The sequence below is a fragment of the Carlito syrichta genome, unplaced genomic scaffold (genome assembly GCF_000164805.1).
Source record: "Carlito syrichta isolate Samal-C Ts95f unplaced genomic scaffold, Tarsius_syrichta-2.0.1 Scaffold289212, whole genome shotgun sequence".
In the NCBI taxonomy this organism is placed as follows: Eukaryota; Metazoa; Chordata; class Mammalia; order Primates; family Tarsiidae; genus Carlito; species Carlito syrichta.
In genome coordinates this window covers 190,668-215,936 of record NW_007233308.1, presented here as the reverse complement: position 1 = coordinate 215,936, position 25,269 = coordinate 190,668, and the positions used below count along the sequence as shown (strand labels likewise).

The 25,269-nt window shown below is 35.2% G+C and overlaps 1 protein-coding gene across 1 annotated transcript in view; it reads left to right on the top strand.

Annotated features, from left to right (window-relative positions):
• The first annotated feature begins 6,440 nt into the window (after positions 1–6,440).
• Positions 6,441–25,269, top strand: part of AADACL2 (arylacetamide deacetylase like 2) — a 29,240-nt gene continuing 10,411 nt past the window's right edge. Inside the window, exons 1-4 of the mRNA XM_008054202.1 lie at positions 6,441–6,578; positions 11,076–11,298; positions 15,375–15,444; positions 17,879–18,050. Coding sequence (XP_008052393.1) covers positions 6,441–6,578; positions 11,076–11,298; positions 15,375–15,444; positions 17,879–18,050 — 603 coding nt within the window. The remainder of the gene's footprint in view (positions 6,579–11,075; positions 11,299–15,374; positions 15,445–17,878; positions 18,051–25,269) is intronic.

The following is a 25,269-nucleotide window of genomic DNA, read 5'->3' as shown; positions in this document are numbered from 1 at the left end:
TTGTATCCTCTTTTCAAATTTTATTGTTGTTTATCTTTGATGTTTGTGCTGTTTCTTTAGTAATATTTTGCACTAAGTCTGTAACATGCATATTCTTTGCTGTGTGTGACTACTGAAGTCCTTGCTTAGTTAGCTTATAATTCGTTAATTAGCTAATCACTGAACAGAAATTTCCTTAGTTGCCTGGAACCAATAAGTCTCCAAGCTTTTGCTAAGAGTCTCTGTTGGTAACTCTTCCTGAGCTGTCACTTCCTGCTTCTGCAGAGCTTTGAAATCAGCCAGAAGTTAGAAGCTGGGCCTTCTCAGGTCTTTCTGAGGCATTTTTTGCAGTCCTTTACATACTCATGAATTATATCAGAATTTGTATATCTCACCGGTGAATGTAATATTTTCTGTTGCTCCATTTGTTCTAGTCAGGTTTTTTTTTCTTTTTCCTCTGTTATGGGCATCTCAAGCAGTTGCAATACTAAACAATTGTGGGGCAAATTTAAAAATCAAAATTACTGGAGAAAAGACTCCTGTCACCAGATGAGTTGTAAGTAAATTCAAATAAAGACAAATCCCAAGAGTCAAGTTGTATATAGGTCAAATGATAATTATCTGTGAATGGGACTTTAAAGGCAGTTGTATCTCCTCTTGCCTTCTCCAGTGGCTTGTAGACCACTGATTGTCATATTCATTGAAAAGCTGTTGGATTTTGAAGCTATTGCCCAGTTGAGGAGAAGAAGATGTCAGTATAGCAAATAAAAGTTAAACAAAGCTTCCTGTTCTTATAAAATTTTTCCTGTTTTTCCTGAATAAACATGTCTTAGATTAGTGTAAGCCTTTGATTAATTTCCTTAGATCTGAGAAAGCTGATTTGGACAATTTTTACCTGTGTTCTTTTTGCTTTGTTGGAGGAGTAGATTGTCTGCCATTTCTGCTGCCATTACATTACAATTAATTTTTATATATTGATGTTGTATCTTGCTATCTTTCTGAATTGTTTCATTAATTCTAATAGCTGTTTTCTGGAGAAAATTTAAAATTTTCCATATACATGATGTTATCTGTGCTATAATATATCGGGGTGCCAAAAAAAGTATACAAATTTTAAATGATGTTAACTATGTATTATTTTTAGTTCACCATAACTAGAAGTGTCTGGACTCTGATAGTAAACATTATGGGCACCTCCTGTAATTGCAAAAATCAAGCACAACTTGTATTCATCTTGTGTTATTGGTATATATTGAGTATTATAATTTTTTTTTTTTTTTTTAGAAAGCAGGATTTATTGAGAGGACAGAAAAGCTCCCATAGTAGGAGGGGACCCAAGGGGATTTGCCCAAGTATTATAATCTTAATACAGTTTTTCCTTTTTAAAAAGGTGTAAAAATTTTTGTCACTCTCTGTGTTGTATGATTATATCACTTCTTCCATTTCTAATTGTATGCTTTTGCCTTCTTAAAAAAATAATATAGATTAATATATTTTGCAGCTTTGTAGGTTTATCTCTGATGCTTCTGAAGATTTTATTTTATTGTAGTACATATCTTGCAAGTCACCAGTGCTAAGTGATGGTGAGAAAAGATCATATTTATGAGATAGTAAGGGATAAAACTGATTTCATTCTTTCTCAAATTTAATATTTATGACTATTTCCCCAGTACAAAAAGTTGTAATATTATTGTTTTGTGTATGACTTAAAACTATATCTTGTTTATCCCAGAAAATGAACAAATATGAACATTAGTGTTATCTATAATAGTACCATAAGCTGAGGGAAATGATAAATTAAGAGATTAAGGATAAATAAATTGTAGTCTATGCATAAAATAGCATACTAATCAATAATGAAAAGAAATGAAATTGCATTATATTCCAAAATATGGATGGCTGTCCAAAACATTTATGTTGAGCAAAAGGAGTCTGACAAATATAAGTCAAATTGTATGATTTTGTTTATACTAAACTCTATAATAGGCAAAACTAATCTACTGGAAGGTTAAAAAAGCAGATCACTGCTAACATGAAGACAGACATCAGGAGAAATTAACTGCAAAGTATCCCGAGAAAACTTTCTGAGGTGGTAAATTTGTGTTATATATTTTATTGAAATACAAAATTTTGAAAGTGTATATGTGTGAAAATATACACTGTAGAGTTACACTGTAAATTTTACCTAAATGTTTGATTTAATAATTTTGAAAACTGATAAAATTCATCTCACAGTGTTAAATAAAAATGGCCTGCTATATACATGGTAGTGTAACTCCTGAAATCCAAAGATAGTAACAATACAGTGCACAGGCAAAAAAATTAGATAACCTTCAAAGAAATGATAATTATAGGTGAATTGACTTCACAAAGGAAAAAAAAATAGTCACAAAATAATAAAATTATATCAAGCTGCTGAAAAAATAACTACCAACAAAGAATTCTACACTCCTTGCCATATAGTCTTCAAGAATGAAGATGATATAAAGATAGTTTCATTCATATAAAAATAAAGATAATTTTTCACTAGTACATCCACAAAAAAATAAGTATTAAAGGGTGTTCTTCAGGTAGAAGTGAAATAATTTCAGCCAATAGCACAGAGACACACAAAAAAAGAAATAAGTGTAAGCTGGTAAGTCCTAATGAATTATATATATTGTGTATAACAATATTCCAAAACATAATATTTTTGTTGTGTATAAACAACATATATGTTTTAGTTATAATTCCTAACTCCCTTATATAATATAATGTAATAATATCAATGTTGTTTGGGGTTTGTCTCAGTTTGGTCAGGCTTTTATAACAAAATATCATAGACCTAGTGGCTTAAACAACAAACATTTATTTTTCACAATTCTAGAGACTGAGTAGTCCAAGATGAAGGTGCTGGAAAATTCAGTGTTTGGTGAGGACCTGATTCCTGGGTTCATAGATAGCCATCTTGTTATTGTAAGTCATGTCGCATGGCAGAAAGGGTAAGGGAGTTCTCTGCAGTCTTTTTTATTAGGGCACTAATCCCATCAATGAGGGCACTATCTGTATGGTCTAATCACCTCCCAAAGGTTCCAACTCCCACTAACATCATATTGGAAATTAGAATTTCCAAATATAAATTTGGGGTAGGAGCACAAATATTCAGTTCATAGCAGGATTTTAAAGAAATATTTGTGTCTATGTGTTTTGCACATATTACGAAGATAATTAGATTCAGGCCCACTGTGTACATTCAGTTTGGTGTTACTGAGACTATGGTGTAAAATTGTACTTTTTTAGGAAGGCATAAGAAAGAGAAATTGATTAACCCTACCGGTTAGGGATCACAAAAACCAACATAGAAAGGATTAAGCTGAAAATTGAAAGCAGAAAAAATGTTTGACAAGGAGACAAGAGCAGAGAGAAATTAAAGGGACTTCTTTTAGGAGAGAGGTGTGATGACTACTCCAGAAAGTTTGTATAGTTTGTTGTTATAGGGTCATTTTCAGCACTTGACATCAATTGGATTACATGATAAAAGGAGGAACGCTGTGAAGATGATTGGAAACATACAATCTCCTACTGAGGTATTTGGTTTTTATCTTGGAGGAAATGGGGAAAATATGACTTATTGTAAAGGTGTTTGGGATTGTCTGACCTGAGCTGAACCAAGGTATGAGAAGAGGCATTCAAGACTCCATGGATACTAGTCTATTGATTATGACACTGTGTGATGAAACTTGTGGAAAACTGAAATCAGCACACTGCCCTTAGTGGTTTGCATGGTGTTTCAGAACCTCACAAACCGCAAGCCAAAAATAAACAAAGCAATCATTGCTTCTCTTCCTTCTGCAACACCTCTTTCTGTGGGTATGAGTATGTGTAATATGGTGCAAAGACAGAGACCTTGTACTTTTCACCTTAGTTCTAGTCTCTCGGTTTTCACCAGCACCGGCCACTCCTAATTTTAGTCTCCAAATACCATTGATGTTGGTGAATTTGAGAGTTCCTCCATCCAAGAAGACTAGTACATTACAAACCAATTAACTAGGCCAACCTTAATTTATTTTATTAGGCACCTCTACATGCAAAGCATTGAACACTTAGGAGTTACAAGTATTTAAAAAAAGGGTTTTTTTCAATAATCTTACAGTCTATTTAAAAAGGGAGGCATACAAATTAGTTGCATTTAATAAAAGTTTTATAATTAGAGTAAGATCATGAGTCTCAATTTGTCCAGGACAATTTCAGTTTATATGCATTATAATTAATAGCATCTCTTTCACTTTTAATAGCATTTTACTTTAAATGTTTAAGTGATAGCTTATATTAAGTTATGGCTATGAGATTTGGGAAAAACTGTATTATAGATTAAAAAATAAACATTTTGCTGGTAATTCCAGCATTCTGGGAGGCAGAAGCAGGAGGATCACTCGAGTCCAGGAGTTCAAAACCAGCCTGGGTAACATAGTGAGACCTTGCCTCTGCAAAAAATTGAAAAATTAACCAGGCATGGTGTTGCCCACCTGTGGTCCTAGCTATTCAGAAGGTTGAAGTGGGAGATTAGCCTGAGGCCAGGTGAGCTGTGATTGGGCCACTGCACTACAACCTGGGAAACAGAGTGAGACCCGATTCTAAATAAATAAATAAATAAGCATTTTAATTACTTAGTTCATGATAAGCTTTAGAATGAATACTTATGCATTCAAGAGGTCCAGTATATACTTGTATTGGGTTTAGTAAATCCTATCACTAAAAATTATTTCCTCTAAATACCAATCCTGTAATTACTGTTTAGTAGGTCCTGACACAACAAAGAGAAACTGTCCAATTCCTTCTGTCTCTGAAGATTGCAAGGTGATCAGCTCTAATATGAACAGGATCTCTCTCAGGCTTTCAGGCTGCAGCAGGCACAAGTTTAATGTTTGCACTTGATGTTTCCTACCACCCAAGGCTAAATTCTTGGTATGGTTTAGTTTTAAAGATTTACCACTTAACCACATGAACATAGTCACTATGTATATTAGTCAGTGTCCTCTAAAGAACAGAACCAGTAAGAGATGATAGATCGACAGATAATGATACATACAGATATAAAATATATATTTTAGCTATATACATATGTAAATAAAATGCAAATTGACTCTCACAATTATTGAGGCTGAGAAGTTCCACAATATGGTATATATAAATTGGAGAACCAGGAATGCCAGCAGTGTAATTCAGCCTGAGACAGAAGGCCTGAAAATCAGGGAAGGCAATGATGTAACCACCAATTTGAGTCTCAGGACCTGAGAACGGGTGTAAATCCCAGAGTCTAAGAACTATGAACTCCGATGTCCAAGGGCAAGAGAAGATGGATGCTTGTGATTTATAAAGTGAAGTGTGGTATAGCACAATGAGGGACACTTAGACCAGAATATCAAAAAGATGATGTTTATTACCTACAGGTTACAGAAGAAGGAGGACAACATGCCTTGTAGGGCCAATAGGAGGCAGTCAAGGAAACTGGCTCTCAACCAGAGGGTGCAAAGCAAGAGAGAGACGGGGAGGGACCTATGAGTGCAAGGTTCCAGGACAATTTAGGTGGGTTTCCTGTGACAGCGTGGGATTGGTTAATTTGAAATAAACATGAGGATAAGTGTGAGAGCTCAGGAGTTACGTTATTGGGTTCACCAGACTTAAAGCAGAAGTAAGGTTGTCAAATGGTTCAGGATATGTGGCCTTTTCTATTCAGGACACAGAAACAGAAATTGGATAGAGACTGTCTCAAAATATGTTGATCAATCATGAAAAACTAGGGACAGGACAAGGAAATAGAGGTTGAGGAAGCACTAATATGAGTTAAATAGTGACAATGTCCCAGCTCAAGAAGAGAAAGTGAATTCACCCTTCCTCCACATTTTTGCTAACTTCAGGCCCTCCATGGCTTGGATGATGCCAACCCACAACTGAAAGAGTTATCTTATTCAGTTTACTATTCAAATGCTAATCTCTTCCAGAAATACTCTTAAAGACACCAAGAAATAATTTTTTAGAAAATCAACTCTGGGAATTATTGGCCCAGTCAAGTAACACATAAAGTTGATCATCAAATTCAGTAATCCTCTAAAAAAAAAAAAAAAATTCTGTTAGAAAATATTACAACCACCCAACCACAAAAATTTACTTCAGGGCTTATTCCTTGCTTTCATTGAGGCTCTGATTTATGTCACAGTAATAAAGTTGCTTGAGGCTGATAAAGGTTTCACAGGATGAAGAAACCTTGTAGGAGTTTTAAATTGTATGTTAATAATGCATGCATAATCTGACAAATTATGACATCTATTTCAGGGTCTGTGTATTTGCAAAACAACTTGCTACTGATGCTGTAATGATGATCATATCTCCTGAGAAAGTTACTGGTTCACATTTGCTCTGCTACATTCAGTATTTATAAAAACATTTTACTTTCAGTTCTGAAAAGCTAAAAAAGAAACATCATGTCAATCAAAACCCTCTGCTTGGGGCTTTTCTGTGCTCTTTTTGTCTCTCATATTTACACACCCATACCGGACAACATTGCAGAAAGGTGGAAAATAATGGCCTTGGATTCAGTTACTAAAACTTTGACATTTTTGGTAAGATTAACCTTTTTTTTTTTCTGCTGGGGATTGGAATGCTTTATCGACTAAAAATGAGTGCTGATGAACTTTTTAATTAATAGTAGTAGTGTCTCCATTTTTAAAGAACCATTGCTTGCTTGAGTAAATTAACTAAATAACATTAAGTAAGTGAAACACTACATTTGTGCAAAAAAGAGTGAGACAGAATTCTTGCTTCAGGAGTTTATGTCTAAATGTAAAGACCCATTTGCTGTGATATGCATATAAGAAATGGTATTGGTGAAGGGAAAGGCTTCACAGTTTATTTGATAACTTTACTTAAATTTGAATTTTTTAATGGTTCAGATGTTCTTATTGATGTTTGTACTTGTTTGATGTTATTTTTTACAACTCTTACTATGCAGTGGTATTCATTGCCCATTTTCAATTATTAATTACGGGTTTCAGGCATTGTCTGACTTGGAATATACACATTGAATTTATGCAAAAATAACTCCTTCATAAGGGGGAGATATGGTGAGAAACTAACATTTTTTGCTCTTATAATTTATAGACTTTTAATAGCATATACTTCCACTCATTTCCTACTATTCTGCAATTATTTGTATCAGTTTACGTAGGAAGACAAGCAGATTCAGAAGAGCACATGCAGGTAAAAAGTATTAACTTTAGAATTTGAACCTAGACCTGTATTCAAAACCTGTACTCCTTCTGTCGAACCAAGTAGCTTCCAGAAAAGTTCTTTGATAATAGTAGCAGTAGGAGGCTAAAAAAAGTAGACAAAGACAGCAGATGATCAGAAAAGAGGGAGCAATCCATGGTATAAGGGAAGAGGCTGCCTATGGTGCTTTATGCAGCAGACAACAGATCTGTGAAACAGTACCCAGCTCCTTCTGATGTCTGCTAAGTCCTTATATTTTTCCCTCTAATTACTTCTAAAGGTTCACCTTCTTCATAACTGTCTTTTTCTCCAATGTTCTTACTTCTTGTCTTATTATAAAATGAAGGACTTTGTGGGTAAACAAGTGTCAGCTCCACAGAGAAACTATGTTATCTTCCTTGATTATCTCATATGTATTTAAAACTCAACTAATGTTATCATCAAAATTGCAACATTAGTAGAACACCCAGCTAAAACATTTTACTTTTATTGTTTTATTTTCTCGGCTTCAAATTATTCTCATTATTCTCCATCTATACTAAGATTATGTACTTTATGTATTTGAAATAGTGTATGGGTTATTCTTTATTTTAAAAAAGATTATAAGAGTACACATGTAATTATTTAAAGATTATTCTAGAAAATTTAACAGCCATTGGGAGTTTTAGGAAAAATAATTTTATTCTTGTCAGATATAAATTTTGTAACTCAAACTTGTGATATCAGTAAGAATAATTAATTTTTTAACATATGAAAGGGAATTAAGTGGTCTTGAAAAATAAATGCATTACTTTGTAATCACATGTTACATCAAAAGGCAGAGTTTGGTTTAAAAAAAAAAAGAATTATGGGCCGGGCACGATGGCTCAAGCCTGTAATCCCAACACTTTGGGAGGCTGAGGTGAGGGCATTGCCTGAGACCACGGGTTCGAGAATAGCCTGAGCAACTAGGCGAGACCTCATCTCTACAATAAACCAAAAAAATTAGCCGAGGTTGGCAGCATGAGTCTGTAGTTCCGGCTACTTGTCAGGCTGAGGTGAAAGTATCACCTGAGCCCAGTAGATCGATGCTGGGGTGGCCATGAATGTACCACTGCACTCCAACCTGGACTATGGCGTGAGAGTTTAACTAAAATAAAAAATAAAATTATGTCCAATTCTGAAAATCTTCTTAACCCTTCATTGTACACTTTTTACATACAAAATATAATAATATATTATGAAATATATAAAAATGTATTTTAACACAAGAGATATTAATAATAAATACCTTGCAGGATTGTTCTGAGAATTAAATATTATGCTAGAAGAGCCAAAAGTAATCTCTAAAATTGTAGTTGTTATGATTTTAAAAAATATTTAAGGATCTATTCAAAAGCATAAAATACAAGAAATGAGAAACAAGGAAAAATCTAATTTTTAAAAACCAATTCACAAATGAAAAGTTAACATTTAGTCATCTACCAAAAACTCACTTTAAGGTATATTCTACTTGATTATATTCAATTAGTATAAAAATACTCAAGAATTCTTATTAGTGAAAAATAGTTAATCATAAGACAAGATTTACTGAATATACACACATACTGGGCACTCTTCTACTTTAATTGAAAGTACTAATCTGTTTAAACCCTACTGCAGTCCACTGAGAGATTTGTTATTATTATTACAGCCTAGTATTGCCACAAGGACAGGCTTATAGATCAATGCAACAGGATAGAGATTTTAGAAGCAAAATCTCAATTTCTCAAACAATTCATCTTCGACAAAACTTCCATTAACAACCACTAAGAGGAGAACCTATTCAGTAAATGGTGCTGGGAAAACTGACTGATCACAAGCAGAGGAATGAAACAGGATCCCTCCCTATCACAGTACACAAAAATCAACTCTAAATGGATCAAAAACCTAAATGTAAAACCTCAAACTATAAGAATCTTAGAAATGCAGGAGACACACGTATGGAAATTGGATCTGACAACCAATTCCTGATCAAAACCCCAAGTGCTCATGTCATAAGAGATAAAACAGACAGGTGGGACCTCGTCAAACTGAAAAGCTTTTGAAAAGCCAGAGAAAAGCTGGGATCAGTGGCTCAGCCCGTAATCCCGCGCCTTTGGGAGGCTGAGGTGAGTGGATTGCCTGAGCCCGCGGGTTCGAGACCCACCTGGGCAGCAAGACCTCATCTCTACAATAAATCAAAAAATCAGCCGGGTGTGGTAGCGTGTGCCTGTAATTCCAGCTACTCGAAGGCTGAGGTGGAAGGATCGCTGGAGCCCAGCAGGTCGAGGCTGCGGTGGCCGGGAGCGGCCACTGCACTCCAGTCTGGGTGACAGAGTGAGACAAAAAAGAAAAGCCAGAGAAACCATAAAGAAAGAAGAGAGAGAGACAGCCCACATAATGGGAAAAAATATTTGACAACTGTATGTCTGACAAAGGCCTAAAATCCAGGATCTACAAGGAACTCAAACATGCCAAAAGGAGAAAAACAAATAGACCCATTAAAAAATGATAAAAAATAAAACAGACACTTCTCAACAGAAGACATATGAGCAGCTGACACATGAAAAAATGATCAACTTCACTAATCATTAGGGAAATGCAAATCAACACCACATTGAGATACTACCTAACTCCAGTAAGAATGACTGTCATTAATAAAACAAACCAAAAAAACAGCTGCTGGTGAGAATGTGGAGAAAAGGAAATGCTTCTCCACTGTTGATGGGAGTACAAACTAGTGCAACCTCTATAGAAAACAATTTGGCGATCTCTAAAAGAACTAGAAACTGATCTCCGTATGATCCAGCAATCTCCCTTTTGGAAATATACCCAGAGGAACTCAAATCATTCGACAAAAAAGACACCTGCATTGCATGTTTATTATAGCACTAGTCACAATAGCAAAAACAAAGTGGAGTGGATGAAAATAATGTGGCATATATACATGATGGTATATTATGTAGTCATAAAGAAGGACAAAATTATGTACTTTCTGGCAACTTGGATGGATCTAGGGTCTTTCATATTCTGGTCTATCACAGAAACAAAAAACTGAGTGCCAATGTTCTCACTCATAAGTGGACTCTGAACACCTACCATTATACTACAATAGAGGGATTAGCAGTAGCAGGACACTGTGGTGGGGCAGGGGGACAACACAACATCAATAAGGGTGCATGATCCCAATGCAGGCAAAATGAGGTCCAATGGGAGGCCCAAACTTCACCTGCAAGTAGACCACTTATGTATCCAATCCTGATTTGTACCCCACATCTTCAAAATAAAAAAGAAATTATAAAAAATTTTAAAAAAGAATACCAGGCATTAAAAAAACTTCCAGTAAATTAATGGGTTTTGAATAAGAGAGCATTTAATCTAAAATGCTGAATAAGCCGGGCCCGGTGGCTCAGCCTGTAATCCCGCGCCTTTGGGAGGCTGAAGTGAGTGGATTGCCTGAGCCCGCGGGTTCGAGACCCGCCTGGGCAGCGAGACCTCATCTCTACAGTAAATCAAAAAAATCAGCCGGGTGTGGTAGCACATGCCTGTAATTCCGGCTATTTGGAAGGCTGAGGCGGAAGGATCGCCCAGCAGGTTGAGGCTGTGGTGGCCAGGAGCGGTCACTGCACTCCAGTCTGGGTGACAGAGTGAGACTCCAACTCAAAAATAAAATAAAATAAAATAAAATAAAATGCTGAATAGCTGAGACCTTTACAGTATTATTTAGAACTGTTGTTTATAAACATTCAATTTGTTTACTTATGTTATATTCCTTTTTGTTTGACTATCTCTTTATATGCATTTGGTGTTATTTAAAGAACCAAATGTTTAATTTTGTTTTGTTTATCCAGGCTCTGGGTTTCGAAAATATGGGTATCATGAGATTTGAAGATTTTATTTCTATGATAATAAGGCTGGATTATACTGAACCACTTTCAGATGAATACGTCACAGTGACTGATACAACTTTTGCTAACATTCCAGTACGTTTGTACCTGCCAAAGGGAAAGACAGAAACCCTAAGACGAGCTGTAATATATATGCATGGTGGTGCTTTTTGTCTTGGAAGTTTCAGTAAGTTCATCATCATACAAGGAAAAAGTATAACTGGTTATATGTTTTTGATTTAAGATATTTTTATAAATATGTACTCATACTTATGTATACATACGTATGCATACTTATATGGATATGGTAAGTATAGGTATAAGTGTTAGTTACTTAATAGAGAGATAGACATAGACATATATTTGTCAAATAATATAATGGTGATTTTGAATTATGTTGTTTTGTCTTGTTTTGGTAAACATTTTATTCTCCTTAGCTTTAATATTGATTGAACATAAATCAAATGAAAATAGGGCATAAACAATCAAATAGAACACTTTTTTCTTTGGGATCTGAATATATTCAGGGGCAGAAACACTAAAATGATCCAGATGTTTTAATCAGCAAATCAGAAGCATACGCCATTGGTTTGTTCCAAGATCAATTTTGCAGTTATTGATAATAATACCAGTAGTGATAAAGTTTAGAATGCAATTCCTAGTCTTGACTCTAAAAGGAAAATATAAAATGGAATCGTTATAATACTCTTCCCATGAAGTCCAGGTTCCTTACTTTTCAGGTACTTCACATTCAGTGAATATTCCACAAATATGTTTTTGAAGGAAAAAGCAAAAACAAAACACAGAATGGCCAGGCTAGGCAATGTAGTGAGACTTTGTCTCTACAAAAAGGCAAAAAAATTATCTGGGTATGGTGGTGTGCACGTGCAGACCCAGCTACTCAGGAAGCTGAGGTAGTTAGATCACTTGATTCCAGAAGGTCGAGACTGCAGTGATTGTACCACTACACTTCAGCATTGGAGACAGTGAGACTCTGACTCTAAAAAAATTAAAAAAATAACTGACAGAGATTTCTGATGAGCTCTACGGGGATTATTATTATCCAAAATATTCTCCTAGTACTTTTCTCTTATGTATTTTCATCTCCTTAATGTTTTTAGTAAACTAGATTTTATCTATTATAATTTAATTTGTATCAGGCATTAGGATGGTCATATATATATGTATTTTTTCATAGTGGTGCTTTCTATTTTAGAAGGTTAAGTAAATTCATTACATGGTCAGAATAACCTGCTTCCTTGATAAGATAAATTAAATACCAATTTGGCCTCATTTTTCATCAGTGATGCATTAATTCCACTAAGGTTTTCATAAGGTCTAGGAAATATTCAAATGTTCATATACATATTACCTAGGATTTCAGTAAGCACAAGAGACATACCACAAATGAGAAAATATCTTTTTGCTTGAAAAATAACAAGAAATGTTCCTGATTATTATATTGCTATCCCTTTTACCAAAATGGACAATGATTGTGATCAGCAATTCCTAAACATGTGAGAATTATTACTCAGGATACAACATTTCTATGTTCTGCTCAGATAAATTCCAGATGTGTTTTTTTCCCCTGTGTCTTACTTTTATAGTTGTGTATTACTTGTTTTCAGGTCTCCCAAGACATATATATATAAATTGCAAAAAAAGTCTATTTTTGATCAATCAAAAGTAGACACTATAAATATTTTCTGGTATTTGCAAGTTTCAGTTTTCTTTTTTTTCTAGGCTTTTCCTTTTTTCCCCCCAAAACATGCCAAAGTTGCTTTGAGAACTAAGAAATACAAGAAAATGTCACTCTAGTACATGTTTTTACATACTTCTGTGGTTCTTGTTTTTCTTTTTTTTTTTTTTTTGAGTTGGAGTCTCACTCTGTCACCCAGACTGGAGTGCAGTGGCCCCTCCCGGCCACCGCAGCCTCGACCTGCTGGGCTCCGGCGATCCTTCTGCCTCAGTCTTCCAAGTAGCTGGAACTACAGGTGCGCGCTACCATACCCAGCTAATTTTTTTTTTTTTTTTTTGATTTATTGTAGAGATGAGGTCTCACCAAGTTGCCCAGGCGGGTCTCGAACCCGTGGACTCAGGCAATCCACTCACTTCAGCCTCCAAAGGCTGGGGATTACAGGCTGAGCCACCGAGTCCGGCTGTTTTTCTTGTTTCTACCTAGATTCTACAAGCACTATAAATGCAATTAACAGGCGTGAAATAGAGAAAAACATGATCAGATTATATCAATAGACATTGTGTGAGTAAAAATAGTTTAAGATAAGAATAGGAAACAAAAAACTTAATTTGACTTTGGTGGTAAGATAACTTAAGCATTGGGAGATAACAATTAAGACATAGGCTTAAAATGTATTATTGAGGAGCTTTAAAGTTTGTGAAATAAAACTACAAATAAAATCCCAAAGTCTCCAGATGAGATGGGCTCTGCGTGGCAGATAAGGACACCCAGATGAAGATAATAGGAACCCAGGGGTCCTGATGAGTGAGAGAAGGTAGTTTTTTGTTTTTGTTTTGTTCTTTCTGGGAAGGACAGCTCCAGGCACACATCCTGTTTGCACCTCTGAACTAAGGTTCCTGCAACCTGAGCAGAGACGTTTTGGCTGGAAAACTACTCCCACCAGCCGCCTGAAGGGGCATCCAACAGACTTTTGGTTTGGGTCTTGAAAACTATTTAATCAGGACTCAGCTGTTTTCAACCAATTGGGACTGAATATACAGACCTGATTGAGGACTGAGACAAGATCTTTCATACTTAAAAAAAAAGAAAATTATTTAAAAAATTATTTTATTATTTAGAGACAAGGTCTTGCTATGTCACCCAGGCTGAAGTGCAGTGGTACAATCATAGTTCATTGCAGCCTTGAACTTCTAGGTTCAAGCAACCTCCTTCCTCAACTTCCCATATTTTAGCCAGAGACCCTCTGTGTTCTCTGGAGCACTTTTATTTTATGAAGCTGTAATTCCCCAATCCACAGATTGTGTTTGATCAAAAATAAAGCTCTCTCTTTTTCTTCTGCAGATCTCACTGTCTTTTGTTAACAAGGTGAAGGTCAGAAAATTCTTAGATCATGTACCTTTGAGTCTTCATCCATGCATTGCCTTTTCTTGCACATTATCAACTCAATCTTTAATGAAAACATTATTTTTTCCACCTAAAAGACTGGGTGATTTACTTTTCTGTTTTTCCAGGTTGTCACACACCCTGTATTTAAACAGTGTTTTAATTTGATGTTTTGTTAATGTGCAAGAGAAGCCTTAGAAAACTCTGGAATTTGATCACAACTCTAGAATTCTCTGATTTTTCAAGGATCTTGTGGTAAATAAAGCAGTAGCAGATATTACGGAATTTTCCAAGGTGTTGTGCGCTCAGGGTGCTGGTAAATAGGATTTTTGTGAGTACTTGGGAAAGGGGTGTGTGTGTGTGTGTGTGTGTGTGTGTGTGTGTGTGTGTGTGAGTGTGTATTGGGGGGAAGTCAATGACTTGTGTGCCAAGCATATCCAAACTCATATACATCTAAGTCCATATGCTAGCTTGCCAGAGGATTTCTCAAAATCTAGTTACTGGTCCTTAGATTCTGTCTTAATGCCGATGTTTTTGGATCATTTCATAACATTGCATATTCAAAGAAAACAGAGGTTTTGAGAAGCTATGTTATTAAGCATTGTTTTAGAGAGTCAGTATTATTTTCTCCCATGACTTCTAAACCAATTGAAATATACAGAATTCATGCAAATGAAAGTCAAAACTCTATCATTATTTCTAATGAAGGCTTTGGTGAATGCATGTTTAGATGTTGTAGCTGTTTCACTCTTAAGTTAGCGAGATTAACCAGCTGTTGTGGCTGGCCCTACTGACCAGTCACATACCTCCTCCCCATGAATCTTGTTGCCTGGAGAAGCAAAGTTGAGTAGAATGCACCAAGACACAAAGAGTCCTTGCAAGGATCATTGTGTACAGATTGCAGAGAGCAATAAAAAGTAAGAATGGGCTAATACTAGATAATCTTCCCCAAAATACCAATTGACAAAGTCATCTTTTTACCCTTGGAGAGAGTGACTGAAAAGACTGGGGGAGCAGCGTGTGTTATGTGGATTGACATCTGTTTACATGAAAACTAGGTGGGAAATAAAAACTTCTATGTGACATTCTCGAACCACAGTTCTTTCCACATTCATAGCTATAACTGTTTCTGTTACTTTTTAATTACAGAAAGTACTTTGATGTTTATTTCTTCATTTCAGAGCTAACGTCTATAGATCACCTGAATAGATGGACTGCAACCAAACTTGATGCTGTTGTTGTAAGCGTGGAGTAAGAGAATAATTTTCTCTGACTGCTATGATTTTTGCCTTTACCATGTAGAGGCTTGATTTCCAAATCAAATCATCTATGTCTCAAATGCAATTTTAGAAAATTAATATATTTTACTTACCACCATTGAAAAGTAGACTGCTCCCCAAGGGGTTCAGTGTTCCATTACTTTCTTGTGACTTTGGCAATCTCTGAGATACAACCCAGGATGAGCATTTTTAGAAACACTGTTGCTCTAGACACATAATTCAGGCCTTATAAGACCCTAGTTGTAGCCCAAGTAACATAGCAGGACAGGATGAAGTAAATCAACCATTATGCATTCGGGATATTGGATTGTATTTGAGCAGGTAAAATAAGTTTAATTTCAGAATATTTTTTGTTTGGATTGATGTAGGCAGTAAAAGTTGAGACCAGCTAATAATTTTAAGCCATTCTGAGGAAGAGTGAATTTACAGTCTGGATTTTGCAGAAACATATTAGAATGTCTTAGAACAGTTCAGTATTTTTTTTTCACTCATATTGGTATACTGTATTCTGGATTTCTGACATCCAGAATGAATGTCCTCTGGGGGAAATTTTTTTTTCCTTCCCTCTTTTCCCTAGTTTATAGTAACAAAAAAATAAAGACTTTTAATCCAATAAATCCTACAGGACTTGGTGACATGGCTTTTTTTCCCCTTTTTTTTCTTTTTTAATAACCTAGGCAACTATAGAAGTATAGAGAGAAAACTTAAGTAAAAATTTGATCATCTAGAGCCAGGCTCGGTGGCTCAGCCTGTAATCCCACTCCTTGGGAGGCTGAGGTGAGTGAATTGATGGAGCCCGCGGGTTCGAGATCCACCTGGGCAACTTGGCGAGACCTCATCTCTACAATAAATTAAAAAAAAAAAATCAGCTGGGTGTGGTAGCGTACGCCTGTAGTTCCAGCTACTTGGAAGGCTGAGGTGGAAGGATCGCCGGAGCCCAGTAGGTTGAGGCTGCAGTGGTCGGGAGTGGCCACTGCACTCCAGTCTGGGCGACAGAGTGAGACTCCAACTCAAAAAAAAAAAAAAAAAAAAAAAAAAAATTTGATCATCTAAAAAGTGTTTCTATCATCATCCTCATGCTTATTTACGTTACCTAAAAGAACTTCATGGTTGTTTTTTGTTTTTTTTTTTTTACCACGATAGCCTTTGAAGTAATCTAAATCTTACTTTAAATCTATCTTAATATAATGATATAAGTTTGTGCCTATCTCATACATTCTATCCAATCCTTACAATTTGTGTTGTTCTTTTACTAAAATGTCTAAATCTGCTACATTCTAAGTAAAGATACTAACACCTTTTGTACATACTTATGTCTAAATTATGCTTTAGAATTATTTAGACAGCTTATAATAAAATTCTAAGAATTCTTTCACCAACATTTAATGTTAAGTATAAATATTTACAAATTTTAGCATTCTGAAGACCAAAAATAAAAAGTTAAACCAGGCAAAGTGGGGACCAATGGGAGGCCCAAACTTTACCTGTATGTTATCTGCTTGTATACTTAATCCCAAATCGTACCCTACATTTTTAAAATGAAAGAAAGAAAGAAAGAAGGAAAGAGTTAGCTCTGAAAACAGGCTAATAGAGATATTTTCTTGCTTTACTAGTCTGCGTATTTGGGGAAAATCCATTTGCACCCATTGAATGATGTATATAATTTGCTTTACAAATGAGTTTACCAGAAACAAGCAAGCTCCCTTGCTTATTTAAATTGTGTTTATATTTCAAAATTTGTATTTAGCATCAACTGCTAGGCATTATCTATGATGAAGTGTATGCATTGCCAGCTTGTAGAATTTTTTTTTTAATCTAAATGACCTTGATAAAATAGGATACTTGCCTGGAATGTGCTCTGAGATCTGCTACTTCTAAAAATTCATGGTACTAATTGGGTTCAGTGGCTCATGTCTATAATCCTAGCACTTTGGGAGACTAAGGCTGGAGGCTCACTGTAGCTCAGGAGTTCGAGTCTATCCTAGGCAACATAGTGAAACCTCAGCTCTACAAAAAATAAATAAAATAAAATATAAGTAAATTTAAAAATCATAGTGCTTTTTATACAAGGGTTTAAAAAATATTTAGACTTCCAGTGACATTGAGAATATGCTATAGAGAATCTCATATCCAAAATACACTCGAGCTAAAGATTTTGCTTACAATCCCAGGGAAGTTTATAAATGCCCCTGAATGCTCGCTCACACATAATGCCATCCGTGGACTTGAGGTACAAGATTGAAAAACGTTATACTGGTTTTCATTCTAATCAAGAATTAATAGAAAATGCAATCCTGATTTTTAGTAGATTGAGCAAGAAGGCCTGGTGCTAAATTGTATCTATTTGCTATTTGAGTGATAGCTGGACTCATATAACCATAAAAGCTTACTGTTCTTTTTTAAAGCTATAGACTGGCTCCTCAACACCAATATCCTGCTCAGTTTGAAGATGCCATTGCTGCAGTCACATTTTTTCTTCAGGATAAAATTCTTACAAAATATGGAGTGGATCCTACCCGAATCTGTATTTCAGGGGACAGTTCTGGTGGCACTCTAGCAACAGCAGTGACTCAATACGTATGTTATATTTTGTCTTTATGGTGGGAAGTAGAGGTTGGGGCTTTTGTTTTTTACAGACATTCAGTTCTTCCAGCATCATTGATTGAAAAGACAGTCTTTGCCATTGAATTACGTTGATACTTGAGTAAACATCATTTTGACCTTAATGTAACTATTTCTGGATCATTCTGTTTCATTGATTGCTATTCCTAACCTAATGACATTACTACACGGACTTCAACTTTGTACTTCTTTTTAAATAATTTTTCTAGTACTCTATACTTTTCCCATCAAAATCTTAGATTATCTTGTCATTTTTAAAAAGAAAGCCTAATTGGATTTTGATTAGGATTGTATTAAATCTATACACTTGGGGAGGATTGACATCTTAATAATATTGAGACATAATTAATATACATGGTGTATCTCATATTTTATTAGGTCCTCTTCAATTTATTGGCAATATTTTACTATTCTCAATAATGAAAATCATGCACATCTTCTCTCAAATATATTCCTGAGTTATTTTGCAAAAATTTAATTTAAAAAATATTTTCCAAATGTTTACTGACAGTATGCTAGTGTCCTGGCTAGGACTAACCAATATAATCTGTAATATAACTCTTGCTTTGGATATTAGGAGGAAATTTTTAAATATTTTGCTAATAAATATGATGCTAAGAAGGCTTTTCATAGTGGGCTGTTGTTAGATTGGGAAGTTATTTCTATTCCTAGCTTGCTGATAATTTTTGCCTAAACTGGTATTGGATTTGCCAAATGTTCTTTTTTTTTTGAGTTGGAGTCTCACTCTGTCGCCCAGACTGGAGTGCAGTGGCTGCTCCTGGCCACCGCGGCCTTGACCCACTGGACGCTGGCCATCCTTCCGCCTCAGCCTTCCGAGTAGCTGGAATTACAGGCATGCGCTGCCATGCCCGGTTGATTTTTTTGATTTATTGTAGAGATGAAGTCTCGCCAAGTTGCCCAGGCAGGTCTCGAACCTGCGGGCTCAGGCAATCCTCTCACTTCAGCCTCCCAAAGCGCGCGGGATTACAGGCTGAGCCACCGAGCCCGGCTTGTCAAATGTTCTTAATGCATCTATTTGAGATGATCGTGTGATTTTTATCTTATAGTCCTTTAATGTGGTGAATTATGATGATCGACTTTCAAATGTTAAATTATGCTAACCTTTTAGGCATGGGCCTCACTTGACCATGATGAATTAAAATTTTTATATATTGCTTGTTTCCATTTGCCACAGTTTATTTTTTAAGGTTTTTTTTTTTTTTTTTAGTTTTTAATTTTAAAGATGTGGAGTACAATTCAGGATTAGGTATACAAATGTTCATTATGTAGGTACCCTTGTTGATGAAGTGTGCTCCCCCTTCCACTGGCAGTTTCCTACTACTGCCAATCCCTTTCTTAGAGTATTATGATAGTTGTTCAAGGTCCGCTTATGAGTGAGAACATGTGATACTCGGTCCTTTGTTTCTGTGATAGATCACTCAGTATTATAGCCTCTAAGTCCGTCCAAGTTGCTGCGAAGTTCATAATTTTGTCCTTCTTTATGGCTGCATAATATTTTGTCATGTATATATACCACATTTTAAAAAATCCAGTTGTCTTTCAGTGGGCAGCGCGGTGGTTCCACTTTTTTGCTATAGTAAATAATGCTGCAATAAATATGCACTGCCACAGTTTATTAAAGATTTTGTGTTTTGGGGAGATTAATCTCTATTTTTAAAAACACTTTGTTAGGTTTCAAAGAGAGTTATGACAGCCTCATTAAATAATTAGGAAAGAATTCCAACTCTTCTATTTTCTTTTTTTTCTCATTTTAGAAGTTTTATTGAGATATAATTGATAAAAATTGTATATATTTGAGATGTACATGGTGTTTTGATATACATATATACTGTTTGATAAACACATACACTATAAAATGATTACTACTAACAAGCTAATTAATATATTCATTATCTCACATGGTTATCGTTTTTTTCTATATGGTGAGAACATTTAAGATCTATTATCTTAGTAAATTTAAAGTATACAATACATGATTATTACCTATAGTCACCATGCTGTATATGAGATCTCCAGAACATATTCATCCTGTGTTACTGAAACTTTGTACCCTCGAACCAACATCTCCCTATTTAGCTCACCTCCTTCCCCTTGCAACTATACCCCCAGCCCCTGGTAACCACTATTCTACTGTCTGCTTCTGTGAGTTTGACTTTTTTAGAATCCATATACAAGTAAGATTATGTAGTATTTGCCCTTCTCTACTTGACTTATTTCACATGGCATAATGACCTCCAGCTTCATCAATGTTGTCACCAATGACAAGATCTCTTTTTTTAAAGCTGAATGATATTCCGCTGCACATGCATATATATATACACACACATTTTCTTTAATCATCTGTCCATTGACAGACACTTGAGTTGATTCCATATCTTTGCTATTGTGAATAATGCTGCAATAGGTATACAAGTGCAAATATCTTTTCATGTTTCTGAAGTGACATTGCTGGAACATATAATTGTTCTATTTTTAATTTTCTGAAGAAACTCCATACTGTTTTCCATAATGACTATATCAATTTACATACCCAACAAATGGTGCACAAAAAGGGTCTCTTTTGTTTATATCCTTACCAACACTTGTTATAATTTGTCTTTTTTGATAATAACCATTCTATAACAAGTTTGACATGATATTTCACTGGGGTTTTAATTTGCATTTCCTTGATGATTAGTGATGCTGAACACTTTTTTGAATACCTGTTGACCTTATGTATTTCTTTTTTTGAGAAACGTCTACTCAAGTCCATTGGCTTTTTTTTTTTTTTTTTTTTTTTTTTGAGTTGGAGTCTCACTCTCTCACCCAGACTGGAGTGCAGTGGCCGCTCCCAGCCACTGCAGCCTTGACCTGCTGGGCTCTGGCGATTCTTCCTCCTCAGCCTTCCAAGTAGCCGGAATTACAGACATGCGCTACCACGCCTGGCTGATTATTTGATTTCTTGTAGAGATGAGGTCTCGCTGCCCAGGCAGGTCTTGAACCCGTGGGCTCAGGCAATCCACTCACCTCGGCCTCCCAAAGGCGTGGGATTACAGGCTGAGCCAACGAGCCCGGCTCATTGCCCGTTTTTTAACTGGGTTTTTTTCTTGCTATTGAGTTTATTTTCTTAAGCATTTCAGATATTAGCCCCTTGTCAGTCACATGATTTGTAAATAAAATTTCTGATTTTGTAGATTGTCTTTTCATTCTGTTAATTGTTTCCTTTTATGTGCACAAGCTTTTTAATTTGATGCAATTCCATTTGTCTATTTTTGCTTTTGCTGCCTTTACTTTTTGGGTTATGCCCCCCTCCAAAATAATTATCTAGACTAATATCAAGAAGTTTTTAAAAGTTTTCTGCCAGTAACTTTACAGTTTCATCTTAAGTTTTTAATTTTTGATCCATTATTTTGAGTTGATATTGGGTATAGAATGAGATAAGGGTCCAATTTCATTCTTCTGTATGTTTTCCCAGCACCATTTACTGGAGAGACTGTCTCTTTCCCTTGTGTGTTCTTGGTAGCTTTGTCAAAGCTCTATTGACCATTGCTATGGTTTGGTTTGTCCCAAGAAAACTCATGTTGAAATTTGATCCTTAGTGTTGCAATGTTGGGAGGCGAGGCCTAGTGAGAGGTGTTTGGGTCATGAGGGTGGATCTCTCATGAATGGATTAATGTCCTCTGGAGGGAGGGAGTTCTTGTGCTCAAGGGAATGGCTTAATGGCTTAGAGAGCAGGTTGTTAAAAAGCATCTGGCTTCCTTGGTTTCTCTCTCTTGCTTCCCTTCTGGCCATGTGATCTCTTTGCAAATGCAGGTTCCCCTTCTACTTTCTGCCAAGATTTGAAGTAGCCAGAGACCCTTCCAGATGCAGATGCCCAGTCTTGAACTTTCCAATCGTCAGAACTGTGAGCCAAATAATATTTTCTTTGTAAATTTCCCAGTCTCAGGTATTCTGTTTTAACAGCACTAAACAAACTAATACAGTCATTTATTCCTAAGCTTTCTATTCTGTTTCATTGATCTATATGTCTGTTTTTATGCTGTTTTAATTACTATAGTTTTGTTGTATATTTTGAAATCAGGTACTATGATGCCTTCAGTTTTGTTCTTTTTAATCAAGATTGTTTTGACTATTTGGAGTGTTTGTGGTTCCCTATGAATTTTAGGATTTTTTTATTTCTGTAAAAAAAGATGGAATAAGAATTTTGATAAGAATTGCACTGAATCAGTAGATTGCTTTGTGTGATTTGGACACTTTAACAAGATGATTTCTTCAAATTAGTAATCATAGCAGTATCTTTTCATTTATTTGTGTCTTCAATTGTTAAATTAATATTTCATTTTAGTGTACATCTTTCACCTCCTTGGTTAAATGTATTCCTAAGTGTTTTATTTATTTATTTTTCGATGTTATTGAAATGGGATTGCTTTCCTAATTTTTCATCAAATGGTTTGTTGCTAATGTATAAAAATGCAATTGATTTTTGTATGTTAATTTTGTGTCTTGTAACTTCACTCAACTTGTTTGCTTATTCTAACTGGGTTTTGGTAGAATCCTTAGGGTTTTCTCTATATAAAATTAAGCAATCTTCAAACACAGACTTTTTAATTTTCTCCTTTCTAATTTGGATGCCTTTTATTTCTGTTTGTTGCTTAATTCCTCTAAGTCTTCCAGTTCTTTATTGAATAGATGTGGTGAGAATGAGCATTTTTGTCTTGTTCCTGATTTAGAGGAAAAGCTTTCAGCTTTTTACTGTTGAATATGAAGTTAGCTGTGAGCATGTCTATATGGCTTTTATTATGTTGAGGTACATTTCTCTATACCTAATTTGTTGAGAGTTTGTATTAGAAAATTTAGTGATTTTTGTGGTGTGCCTTTTCTTCATTTGTTGAGATAATTATGTAATTTTCATCCTTCATTCTGTTGAAATGATGTATCACATTTATTGACTTGCATATATTGAAACATCTTTGCATGCCAGGGATAAATCTCTCTTGATCATGGTACATTATTGTTTTAATGTACTGTTAAGTTTAGTTTGCTAGTATGAGGGGCACCCAATAATCCCTGAAATGATCTGTTGGAGTGTGGGCCCCTGGTAGTAATGGCTTCCCCTGCTACATATGTGTTCTAGGAACTAATCAGCATTACTATACCAGCTAGTGTTGTTATGAGCAGCTGTGTTCAACTTCAGTGAAATTTTTTTGTTGTTGAGATTTCTTTAGTGTGTTGCACATTTCATGATGGGTGATTTATGGGTGTACCTGTCCATATCATGTTGAGTGTTCAGTTTTTGACCAAAAATGGCATAACCCCAGTCCCCTACCTTCCCTATTCACCCCATCTCACCCTGAGAGACTTTTTTTTGTTTCCATGGATGAAAAAAGTCCTCAAAGGGAAACATTTTGCTGATGTGGAAGAGAAGTGCTAAAAGCCATCAAAATTGGTGAGTTCAGAAACTGTTTTGAGCAGTAGAAAAAGCATCTCAATAGGTGTATTGCATCAAATGAAGAGTACTTTGAAGGTGACTGAAGAAGTTTAAACATGTAAGAACAATTTTTTAAATAAATAAATTTTGTTTTGGGGAGGTTTCCCCCTTATATATTGTTTAGAATTTTTTTCATCTACGTACAGAAGGGATAGTTTGGCAGTTTATCGTTGTCGTTTATAGCCTCAATGTTATTTTTTTAGGCTTACTCATATCAACTTTCTCCATCTACGCATTTAGGTTCGTAAGTTTCCCTATAAGTCTATGTTTATAGACTCCACATATACAACTATGTTGATAAGGGATAGTTTGCCAGTCTCTCCTTGTCTTTCATGACCTTGACATTTTTCAAGAGTGCTAACCCTGATGTTTACTCATTATATCAACTTTCTCCACTTTTTTTGTAAAAAGAGGCATAATGAAACCAGTAAGACTTCATTTTGAGAAATGTTGCTCTGTAAAATATGACTTTAGTTATAAAAACTTACAAAAGGTTATGATGGGTACCTCTTCATTTACTTTAAAATTTTCTTTTCTTTTAAGTATTAAAATAAAACACCCAGAGTTAGGGCACTTAGAGGAAGTTTATACACACAGATATACATATATACACGAGTTTATATGTATACATACATATACACATGCAAATATATGCATATATACACAGATTTATATGAATATATACACACATAAACATGTGCCTATGTGACTACACTAATCTGTAACATCACACACACACACACACACACACACACACACACACACGCACAAGCCCTATTGTGGAGTCAAAATGGCAGTGATAGCGAAGCCTCACCTTTGGTTCTCCTAGGTCTCCTTTCAACCTAAACTATTACATTTTAGTCCTTTCCATGTATAGAGTTCTAAGTCATTTTTCTAAAGGAAAAAATGCAAAAGAATTTCATTACCACAAAGAAAGTTTGCAAACCATTAGATCTGATTCCTGAGAACTCTTCCAACCTGAATTTATTTACTGTTTATTTGAAATAATATATTATTTATTTGAAGGATCTTACTAGATTGAGGTGGGGAGTAAGTTGGAGAATGAAAACTGAAGAATGTCCTACATAGTGATTATTATACTAATTGCCATGCAGAGTTGTATAGCAGTCTAAATCTTACATTTTATCTGAAACTGGTTTTGTGGATGAAGAGATTCTGAAGGCTGTCCAACAATTATCCAATAATGATTAAGCAACACCTTGCCACACCTGTATTTTCTGTTTGCACATTTGTAATACTTGCTTGGCTTTACATGTGAAGAAAGCTTAATTGAAGTAATGATTGGTTGTAGCCATACACAGAGATTTATGAAGATGAACCCTACCTTATAGCTTTCTAGTAGGACAATACTAAATAACACAAGCACCAAAAAGATATGTGATTCCCAGTAAAATCTATAGGATAGTACAAATTGTTCTCTTAAACTGAATTAAAACCTAACATCAGTCTACTCCTTGAATTAATTAATTTTATAAGAACATAGTATCTATTTAAACTTCCTCATCAATCTGTTCAAAGGGATTGTTACAGTTGAAAATACTGCATCAGAACACAGTGTGCTTAATGCTTAAAAAGATGATTTTGTTTACCCTTTCTTATTTATTTTTATGGTCAAATTTTATTTGTTCTTTATGGTCTTCTAAACTCTACATGAGTTTTATTCTC